The sequence below is a fragment of the Dendropsophus ebraccatus genome, chromosome 10, assembly GCF_027789765.1.
Source record: "Dendropsophus ebraccatus isolate aDenEbr1 chromosome 10, aDenEbr1.pat, whole genome shotgun sequence".
Lineage (NCBI taxonomy): Eukaryota > Metazoa > Chordata > Amphibia > Anura > Hylidae > Dendropsophus > Dendropsophus ebraccatus.
In genome coordinates, this window is record NC_091463.1 from 96,426,397 (window position 1) to 96,438,162 (window position 11,766).

Below are 11,766 nucleotides of genomic sequence, written 5' to 3' on the forward strand. Positions count from 1 at the left end.
ACAGATTCAGTAAGAATGTATAGGAATAGGGGGATATGTTTATTTTGTTCTGTGTAAATATTATTTCTGGTCCTATGTAAATATTTCCTCTCCATAATTCCATAATGAAGATGTATGGGGGGGTGGGGTGACGTGACCTGCGCCTGACGTCAGATATGTGGGGGTCTATTTAAATGCAGTTAGGAGTCGTTGTGTCAGGAAACTGACAAAGAAACCGAAGCAGTTCCAAAACGTTATTTTATATGTATTAAAAATCATTATGTGATTTTTGATTATAGGATGGGATGGTCCTGATTATAGGATAGGGACGGTCCTGATTATAGGATGGGGAGGTCCTGATTATAGGATGGGGAGGTCCTGATTATAGGATGGGACGGTCCTGATTATGTGATGGGACGGTCCTGATTATGTGATGGGACGGTCCTGATTATAGGATGGGGGCGGTCCTGATTATAGGATGGGGGCGGTCCTGATTATAGGATGGGGGCGGTCCTGATTATAGGATGGGGGCGGTCCTGATTATAGGATGGGGGCGGTCCTGATTATGTGATGGGATGGTCCTGATTATAGGATGGGGCGGTCCTGATTATAGGATGGGGGCGGTCCTGATTATAGGATGGGGGCGGTCCTGATTATAGGATGGGATGGTCCTAATTATGTGATGGGATGGTCCTGATTATAGGATGGGGCGGTCCTGATTATGTGATGGGATGGTCCTGATTATAGGATGGGACGGTCCTGATTATAGGATGGGACGGTCCTGATTATGTGATGGGACGGTCCTGATTATGTGATGGGACGGTCCTGATTATAGGATGGGGAGGTCCTGATTATAGGATGGGACGGTCCTGATTATGTGATGGGACGGTCCTGATTATGTGATGGGACGGTCCTGATTATAGGATGGGGGCGGTCCTGATTATAGGATGGGGGCGGTCCTGATTATAGGATGGGGGCGGTCCTGATTATAGGATGGGGATGGTTCTGATTATGTGATGGGATGGTCCTGATTATAGGATGGGGCGGTCCTGATTATGTGATGGGACGGTCCTGATTATAGGATGGGACGGTCCTGATTATGTGATGGGACGGTCCTGATTATGTGATGGGACGGTCCTGATTATGTGATGGGACGGTCCTGATTATAGGATGGGACGGTCCTGATTATGTGATGGGACGGTCCTGATTATGTGATGGGACGGTCCTGATTATAGGATGGGGATGGTTCTGATTATGTGATGGGACGGTCCTGATTATATGATCACAAATGAGCGGCACAGTCCTGGTTGTCACCCAGCTCTTCCTCAGGATTGATTTCATGGCCCCGGGTTTGTGTTTGGGGGGTGTCTGGGGGTCACAAGGGGACAGCCGGTCCCGGCTCCGCTGCTGCAGAAATAACAGGCACAGATAAGGTTCATTTCACAAATGTTTAGTGCAAAAATCTAAAGAGGACTGAGTTACTGTACAGCGTTGGTTCTTCTCAGGGATGATGGCGCTGGAGGGGTCAGGGCCACTGTTACCCATTAATCCTCCAGTAACGTTTATCGGGGGATGGTCCCTGCGGCTACTCAACATACTAATACTGCTACTGTGTGGCTGATAACAGAGAATCTCACTGTATAATGTGCAGGGGGCACAACAATAAATAATAAATGGCAACATGCTCCCTACAATGTAACAGACAAATCCACACCAGGGCCCGCCCCCTGCAGAGCACCCAGTCGTGTGACATCTCCATACCAGGGCTCCACCCCTACGGAGCACCCAGTCATGTGACACCTCCATACCAGGGCTCCACCCCTACGGAGCACCCAGTCATGTGCATCTCCATACCAGGGCTCCACCCCCTACAGGGCACCCAGTCATGTGACAACTTCACACCAGTGCCCTGCCCCCGCAGAGTACCCAGTCATGTGACACCTCCATACCAGGACTCCACCCCTACGGAGAACCCAGTCATTTGACATCTCCATACCAGGGCTCCTCCCCTACAGAGCACCCAGTCATGTGACAACTTCACACCAGTGCCCCGCCCCTGCAGAGTACCTACCCAGTACCCAGTCATGTGACATCTCCATACCAGTGACCTGCCCTCTAAGAACACTCAGTCATGTGACATCTTCACACCAGTGCCCTGCCCCTGGGGAGCATCCAGTCATAGGATATCTCAACACCAGTGTCCACCCACAGGGAACCCATTCATGTGACATCTCCACAAGAGTGCCCCGCCCCCACAGAGCAGCCTGTCATGTGACATCTCCATACCAGTGTTCCGCCCCCACAGAGCACCTAGTCATGTGACATCTCCATGCCTGTGTCCCGCCCCCGCAGAACACCCAGTCATGTGACATCTCCACACCAGCCGCAGAGGTCTCCGGGTTCCCTTTCCTCTTTGTCCTGCTTGTCATTACGACCTCTCAGGGTGCATTGATGGAGGTCATTGGGCTGATGGTTCCAGTCTCTACTATATTCGGAGCAAGGACTGGTTTAGCTGGTTTGTTCCAGGCCGTGCAGAGTAAAGAGCGTAGTTTGCGGAATACAGATCCCCGGAATATGATGAAGATCCAGGGGTCCAAGATGGGGTTGAACGCACTGAACCGGAACGCCATCATGTCGCCTGATTCATCCAGTGGGTCCCCGGTGTTGTAGAGGGCGCCCAGGAAAGCACGGAGCTGTGAGAGAAAGAAAGGACATGTCAGGAGGGTGCAATGCTCTGCTGAATATAGAGGGGTACAATGCTCTTCTAAACAGATGTTCAAAGTTCTGCTGGACTAAGTGGCGTCAGACATGGACATATAGGCTCAACAAGAAAAACCTCTTCAATGCCCCAGACCACCAGGGATATTACCAATAACCTCTTCATTGCCCCAAACCACCAGGGATGTTACCAATAACCTCTTCTCTTCCCCAGACCACCAGGTATGTTACCAATAATCTCTTCAATGCCCCAAACCACCAGGGATGTTACCAATAACCTCTTCTCTTCCCCAGACCACCAGGGATGTTACCAATAACCTCTTCAATGTCCCAAACCACCAGGAATGTTTCTATTGATTTCTTTACTGCCGTACACAGCCTGGGTTACTACTAACACTCCTATTTAGTGCCTAATTAGAAATACAATTTTTGCATCCTTCCACAAAGTGCGCCATCCCTGACCTCCAGTTTGTGTGTAGTATTACAACTTAGCTCCATTTGCTTCAATGAAGCTGAGGTGTAATACCACATGCAGATTGAGGACAAGGGGGGGGGGGTGCTGTAGTATTTTTTATTTTATTTTATCATTAATCTATCCACTGCTCTAGACCACCAGGGATGTTATCATTAACATCTTCACTGCTGTAATACACCTGAGCTGTATCGGTTAACACTTTCTCTGCTATAGGCCACCGTGAATGTTATTTTAATCCCATAACTACCCCAAACTACCAGGGATGTTACCACTAACCCCTTTACTGCCCTAGATCTTCAGGATATGATCATCCTCCTAGACACCAGGGGTGTTAAGGTTCACCCATTCGCTGCCCAGATCACTATGGATGTTATTATTAACCCCTCACCCTGGATTCTCAGGGATCAATAACCTCCTCATGACCCCAGACCACCAGGGATGTTACAAGTAACAGCTTTACTACCCCAGACAACCAGCAATGTCACCGCTAACCTCTTCACTGCCTGAGACCACCAGGCTATTATTAACCTCCTCATTATAAACCCCTTACTCTAGATCATTAGGGATGTTATATCGGTAACCTCTTCATGATCCTAGACCGCCAGGGATGTTACCCATAACTTCAGGGAGAGTTTGGATTATCCACATATTTGCAGACAGACAGCAGCAATTTATCATGTGCGGGTATAGGGGGGCTAACAGATTGCTTTATAGGGGAGCCTCATTTGTCTATGTTCACAGTGCTCTGCAGGAGACGGGGTGAAAGGCTGTGCAGGAGACCGGGAGTGAGAGGCTCTGCAGAAGACGGGGTGAGAGGCTCTGCAGGAGACGGGGTGAGAGGCTCTGCAGGAGATTGGGGGTGAGAGGCTCTGCAGGAGATTGGGGGTGAGAGGCTCTGCAGGAGATTGGGGGTGTGAGGCTCTGCAGGAGATCGGGGGTGAGAGGCTCTGCAGGAGATCGGGGGTGAGAGGCTCTGCAGGATGTAACCCAGAGGGCATCCAGTAATCGCAGACATTCGGTGTCTGGTTTCATTGAGGTTTATTAGGTGACTGTGATGAGCGACAACGTCCCCGCACAAACCCCCAAACCTGATTAACCCCAAACTTGCTGCAAACCGAGCGAGAGCCACAAGGTCAAATCAGTCATATGGTGGTCAACATTATCCTGTACCCCAAATGTCAGCGTATCATTATCCTGAACCCCAAGTGTCATTATCCTGTACCCCAAGTGTCATTATCCTGTACCCCAGTGTCAGCGTGTCACTATCCTGTACCCCAAGTGTCATTATCCTGTACCCCAAGTGTCAGCGTGTCACTATCCTGTACCCCAAGTGTCATTATCCTGTACCCCAAGTGTCCGCGTGTCATTATCCTGAACCCCAAGTGTCATTATCCTGAACCCCAAGTGTCACTATCCTGTACCCCAAGTGTCACTATCCTGTACCCCAAGTGTCAGCGTGTCACTATCCTGTACCCAAGTGTCACTATCCTGTACCCCAAGTGTCAGCGTATCATTATCCTGTACCCCAAGTGTCAGCGTGTCACTATCCTGTACCCCAAGTGTCATTATCCTGTACCCCAAGTGTCAGCGTGTCATTATCCTGTACTCCAAGTGTCATTACCCTGTACTCCAAGTGTCAGCTTGTCATTATCCTGTACTCCAAGTGTCAGTGTGTCACTATCCTGTACCCCAAGTGTCATTATCCTGACCCCAAGTGTCACCGTGTCACTATCCTGTACCCCAAGTGTCATTATCCTGTACCCCAAGGGGGAGATTTATCAAAGGGTGTAAAATTTAGACTGGTGCAAACTGCCCACAGCTACCAATCACAGCTCAGCTTTCAGCTCTGTTAACATGATAGAGGGGCTGTGATTGGCTGCTGTGGGCAGTTTGCACCAGTCTAAATTTTACACCCTTTGATAAATCTCCCCTCAAGTGTCACTATCCTGTACCCCAAGTGTCACTATCCTGTACCCCAAGTGTCACTATCCTGTACCCCAAGTGTCAGCGTGTCACTATCCTGTACCCCAAGTGTCACTACCCTGTACCCCAAGTGTCAGCGTGTCACTATCCTGTACCCCAAGTGTCATTATCCTGTACCCTAAGTGTCAGTGTGTCACTATCCTGTACCCCAAGTGTCAGCGTGTCACTATCCTCTACCCCAAGTGTCACTATCCTGTACCCCAAGTGTCAGCGTGTCACTATCCTGTACCCCAAGTGTCATTATCCTGTACCCCAACTGCTAGTGTGTCATTGTCCTGTACCCCAAGTGTCAGCTTGTCACTATCCTGTACCCCAAGTGTCAGCATGTCACTATCCTGTACCCCAAAAGTGTCAGCGTGTCATTATCCTGTACCCCAAGTGTCACTATCCTGTACCCCAAGTGTCAGCGTGTCACTATCCTGTACCCCAAGTGTCAGCATGTCACTATCCTGTACCCCAAGTGTCATTATTCTTTCCCCTAAGTGTCAGCGTTTCATTATCCTGTACCCCAAGTGTCATTATCCTTTACCCCAAGTGTCAGCGTGTCATTATCCTGTACCCCAAGTGTCAGCCTGTCATTATCCTGTACCCCAAGTGTCACTATCCTGTACCCCAAGTGTCAGCCTGTCATTATCCTGTACCCCAAGTGTCACTATCCTGTACCCCAAGTGTCAGCGTGTCACTATCCTGTACCGCAAGTGTCACTATCCTGTACCCCAAGTGTCAGCGTTTCATGATCCTGTACCCCAAGTGTCATTATCCTGTACCCCAAGTGTCAGCGTTTCATGATCCTGTACCCCAAGTGTCATTATCCTGTACCCCAAGTGTCAGCGTGTCACTATCCTGTACCCCAAGTGTCAGCGTGTCACTATCCTGTACCCCAAGTGTCACTATCCTGTACCCCAAGTGCCATTATCCTGTTTCAGTGTGTCACTATCCTGTACCCCAAGTGTCACTATCTCACCTGGTTGTTAGGGTCGCTCTCCCTCTACACTCTGTTGGTGCTGTGAGTACTTCACCCATCTGTCTGTTCCCTGTGGACACATTGATGGGACCCATCCCCCTCATACACAGGGCACTCACCGTCATTGGCACAGAGCACACCATGAATATTGTTGTCATGAGCACCAGTAGGATGAGATGTTCCAGTTCCTCTTCTCCGGCTGCCAGGAACCATCCTCGTGCTCCCCCTCTGCGGAGTGACCCCCTTCTCGCCCTCTGACCCTTCCTCATGCGGCACAGGCTGGCAGTCACAGAGGCATTACAGAATAGTATTGCCAGGATCAGGGCTCCTGTCAGACTGGCATACAATAGAGAAAAGGCCAGAGTCCTATCTCTCCCGGTTGTGGGCGGCACTACCATCCGGACGAAGCACCAGGTGCCCGGACAGTACTGTTTATGTTCACCAACTCCGATCAGTGGCAGCGCGCAGAGCAGTGCCGGCAGAATGTAGGAAATAGGCAAAGCCGCCCGTGCCAGGCGGTGCCCCCAGCTATGCTGGGCATACATGTAGGGATGACTTAGTGCCAGACAACGCTCAAAGGCCATGAAGAACAGGATCATCATGGAGGACAGGTTGAAGAAAGTCATAGCAAACGCAAAGAGTTTACAGAGCGACTGAGAGCCCAATGCCAGGAGAGATGCCTCCTTGGCATAAGAGACGAAGACCACCGGACTGAGGATGCAGGTTCCCAGGAGGTCCGTCACAGCAAGTCCCGTCACCAGGATACAAAACGGAGAGGCACGCGCTCGCCTTTCTCTTCGATGGACGCCCAAGATGCCCAGTGCCAAGAGGTTGCCCAGTACTCCCATGGCAAACATGAAGGTGCTGGTGGCTGGGTTCCCATCGGTGTGGACCCGGGTGGAGTTCTCACAGTTGTGGAGGGATGGCTGCGCCGTTATCACAGAGGGCTCCAGCATCTCCGATAATACTCACTATCACTCCTGGCTGTCTCTTACTTGTGAAGTGGTCTCTTCCTCTATATCGCCTCCACCCCAGGGACAGTCTCTTGCACTGTCTTCACTTTCTCTACCTCCTATCCAGCTTTCGCTCACATGAATCTGGCTTCTCTTCCATCCACATCCAGCTGTGGTGCAGCCACCCGCCAGGCACCTCTCTCCACTCTCTCACTGCATGTGCGTCTGTCTCTTCCTCTACAGCTCCTGCCTCCTGCTCTCTCTTACACTTGACTCTGCACTGTGAACTGTCAGTGATACGACCTGCGAACAGAGACAGCCGAGTGGGTGGAGAGAGTGCGGGGAAGAGGCTAAGTGCCGGAGAGAGAGGACGAAAGAGATAGAAAGAAAACAGAGAGAGAGAAGAAAAAGGGGAGACAGGAAGAAAAGAGAGAGAGAACAAATAAGAGAGAAAAAGAGGAAGAAAGGGAAGACAGAAAGAACGAGAAAAAGAAAAGAGAGCGAATAAGAGAGCTAGAGGAAGAAAGAGAGACAGAAAGAAAGAAAACGAGAGAAAGAGACAGAAAGAAAAGAGACAGGAAGAAAGGGAGACAGAAAGAACGAGAGAGAGATAAAGAAAAGAGAGCAAATAAGAGAGAGGAAGAAGGGGAGACAGGAAGAAAAGAAAGAAAAGAGAGACAAGCGAGAGAGAGAAGGGGAGACAGGAAGAAAAGAAAGATAATACGAGAGAGAGAAGAGAAAAAACGAATAAGAGAGACAAAGAATAAGAAAGAGACAGAAAGAAAAGAGAGCGAATAAGAGTGGAAAAAGGGGAGACAGGAAGAAAAGAAAGAACGAGAGAGACAGAGACAGAAAGAAAAGAGCAAATAAGAGAGAGATAGTTAAAGAAGGGAAAATAGAAAGAAAAGAAAGAGAAAATGTGAGATGAAGAGCGAGAGGACGTAAGAGGCAGAAAGGAAAGATAGAGGGAGAGTGAATAAGAGACATAGTGAAAAAGGGGAGACGGGAAGAAAAAAAAAAGAGAAAACAAGAAATAGAGAGACAGAAAGAAAAAGAGACAAGAAGGAGGGAAGGAAAAAGGAGAGTGACAATAAGAAAACAGGAAGATGAATGGGAATAGAGGAAGAAAGGGAAAAAGAAAAGAGACACAGAAAGATTAAAAGAGGAAGAAAAAAAAGAGAGATGATAGAGGTGTGGTGGTCACCAGGTGGTCTGGTGCTCAACCGTCGGGATGATGTTATGTTGGTGGTTGGAATATAGCTCAGCCAGTGAGGATGTAGTTGTGACGCCAGTGCTAACTGAGCACACAGGTGTGATGGTATACCTACTTTTAGTGTGTGTGGCTAGCTTTATTGGTCCCTAATGCTCGGTGACCTGCAGGGCTGTGATGGGTCCTTTGGGCGCTTATCACGGTGGTCCAGAGTGGAGAGATGACCCATCCGGACTGTTGGTACCGCGACCCACAGAAAGGGCAAAATGACCCATGGACAGTGTAGCCTGTGTGTGTAGGTGCTGGTGCAATAATCACTGAGTCCCAGTAGAATAAATGAACTGATCTTTACTGAAAAGTCTCTTGTAATACAGGATAATAGGGTAACAAGTGACTTCTGAGGTACAGACTTGAGTTCACTGAATCTGTGCTGAGAGATGCTGACGTGCTGATGGAAGGAGAGTTCTGGTTCAGTTGAGTGCTGAGAAGAAGAGAAGAGTTCAGAGGAGTGGAGAGGAGTTTGTCGCGAGAGCCCTAACCCAGTTTAGTAATGTGCTCTGCCGGAACTTGTGAGAAGAAATACCTGAAAGATACTTGAGAAAAGAACAATACTTGTGCCGTGTTTCGACCTGAGTGTCGCTAAACCACCTTCAGCCTTGCAGTGTCAGGTTACCCGTCCTACGAGTGTTACACAAGCCCCAGTCCTGGTTACCCGAGTTGAGCTAAATGTCCAAGCGTGTCCTGGTGTCACTTGCGCTACGAGATAAAGTACATAGGCTTTGGATATGGCTGCTTTGCTCTATCCGTGTCAGTTTCTCTGTCTAGGATACCACCCTACTCTTTTAAAGGAGGTTCACGGCGCAGGTTGGGGTGTTCTCTGACTTGTCCTCCTTAGCTGTTTAACACTGCATAGTGTCTGTAAGTGTAGCTTTTAGAAAGAGAGTCTCTGTGTTCGGCTTCCTCTCCTTGACCCCACTGACAACAAATGAAGGCTCGGCTATAACTGAATATGTGTATGAGGGGCTGGGGCAAATGGCTGAAGGAGCCATTGAAGGTATATGGTGACCTGTGTTGGTGTGTGTGTTGTCCCCAGTGCTTGGGCCCTCACTTCTAGTGATTTCGGGACTCCGATATGTCACCTCCTATGATCTGTGGGGGTAATAGAGAGGATAGTTCTTCACACATGAGATGCTATAAATGTCCCAGGACATCCATGAGGTAACGTCCTGTGACCTATGATGGGATGGTGTGTGGACATCGGGATGAATCACTGGGAGAGGGGACATGGCGGCTTTCTATAAACGTACTGCGGTAGCGCCAACGCGAAGACCAAAGAATGAAGTGACGTGTGAGACCACATTCTGCAGATCCCGGGAAGGTGACGTGTACAGAGGAAGACGAGGAGCAGAGTCCCAGTGTTTACAGATGGATGATCTGCGTGCATTATATAATATATCTACCAGTATATACAGCAACCTGCCCTCTAGTCAACCCGCTATAAAAAGACGACAGCTGACAGCCATTATTCCAGGCTGTGTATTATACGCTGTGCAAATAAGGTTCGGGTCAAAACTGGTGATCCATCAAGGGAGCAGGAAACCAAGAACGTGTGTATGGCATCACAGACACTATAAAGCAGTACATGGAGGATGTATGGCATCACAGACACTATATGGCAGCACATGGAGGATGTATGGCATCACAGACACTATAAAGCAGTACATGGAGGATGTATGGCAGCACATGGAAGATGTATGGCATCACAGACACTATAAAGCAGTACATGGAGGATGTATGGCAGCACATGGAGGATGTATGGCATCACAGACACTATATAGCAGTACATGGAGGATGTATGGCAGCACATGGAGGATGTATGGCATCACAGACACTATAAAGCAGTACATGGAGGATGTATGGCAGCACAGACACTATATGGCAGCACATGGAGGATGTATGGCATCACAGACACTATATAGCAGTACATGGAGGATGTATGGCATCACAGACACTATATAGCAGTACATGGAGGATGTATGGCATCACAGACACTATATAGCAGTACATGGAGGATGTATGGCAGCACATGGAGGATGTATGGCATCACAGACACTATAAAGCAGTACATGGATGATGTATGGCAGCACATGGAGGATGTATGGCATCACAGACACTATATAGCAGTACATGGATGATGTATGGCATCACAGACACTATATGGGAGCACATGGAGGATGTATGGCATCACAGACACTATATAGCGGTACATGGATGATGTATGGCATCACAGACACTATAAAGCAGTACATGGAGGATGTATGGCATCACAGACACTATATAGCAGTACATGGAGGATGTATGGCATCACAGACACTATATGGCAGCACATGGAGGATGTATGGCATCACAGACACTATATAGCAGTACATGGATGATGTATGGCAGCACATGGAGGATGTATGGCATCACAGACACTATATAGCAGTACATGGATGATGTATGGCATCACAGACACTATATGGGAGCACATGGAGGATGTATGGCATCATAGACACTATATAGCAGCACATGGAGGGTGTATGGCAGCACATGGAGGATGTATGGCATCACAGACACTATATGGCAGCACATGGAGAATGTATGGCATCACAGACACTATATGGCAGTACATGGAGGATGTATGGCATCACAGACACTATACAGCAGTACATGGATGATGTATGGCATCACAGACACTATACAGCAGTACATGGATGATGTATGGCATCACAGACACTATATGGCAGTACATGGAGGATGTATGGCATCACAGACACTATATGGCAGTACATGGAGGATGTATGGCAGCACATGGAGGATGTATGGCATCACAGACACTATAAAGCAGTACATGGATGATGTATGGCAGCACATGGAGGATGTATGGCATCACAGACACTATATAGCAGTACATGGATGATGTATGGCATCACAGACACTATATGGGAGCACATGGAGGATGTATGGCATCACAGACACTATATAGCGGTACATGGATGATGTATGGCATCACAGACACTATAAAGCAGTACATGGAGGATGTATGGCATCACAGACACTATATAGCAGTACATGGAGGATGTATGGCAGCACATGGAGGATGTATGGCATCACAGACACTATATAGCAGTACATGGATGATGTATGGCAGCACATGGAGGATGTATGGCATCACAGACACTATATAGCAGTACATGGATGATGTATGGCATCACAGACACTATATGGGAGCACATGGAGGATGTATGGCATCATAGACACTATATAGCAGCACATGGAGGGTGTATGGCAGCACATGGAGGATGTATGGCATCACAGACACTATATGGCAGCACATGGAGAATGTATGGCATCACAGACACTATATGGCAGTACATGGAGGATGTATGGCATCACAGACACTATACAGCAGTACATGGATGATGTATGGCATCACAGACACTAT

General features: G+C 48.5%; 1 protein-coding gene across 1 annotated transcript; it reads right to left on the reverse strand.

The window, feature by feature from the left end:
• Window positions 1-1,235: 1,235 nt before the first annotated feature.
• PTGIR (prostaglandin I2 receptor) lies at window positions 1,236-7,431 on the reverse strand. The gene is made up of 2 exons (XM_069942985.1): window positions 6,239-7,431; window positions 1,236-2,672 (listed from the first exon to the last, which is right to left on the reverse strand). Exons 1-2 carry the CDS (start codon window positions 7,073-7,075, stop codon window positions 2,418-2,420), a joined length of 1,092 nt encoding a protein of 363 aa, XP_069799086.1. The 5' UTR covers window positions 7,076-7,431; the 3' UTR covers window positions 1,236-2,417.
• Between the last annotated feature and the right edge of the window lie 4,335 nt (window positions 7,432-11,766).

Excerpts from the sequence above, each read along its gene's own strand:
- PTGIR (XM_069942985.1), bottom strand. The coding sequence starts at position 7,075 with ATGCTGGAGCCCTCTGTGATAACGGCGCAGCCATCCCTCCACAACTGT. Across the intron at positions 2,673-6,238 it reads TGTGCTCTGTGCCAATGACG|CTCCGTGCTTTCCTGGGCGC; the intron begins GTGAGTGCCCTG and ends TTTCTCTCACAG.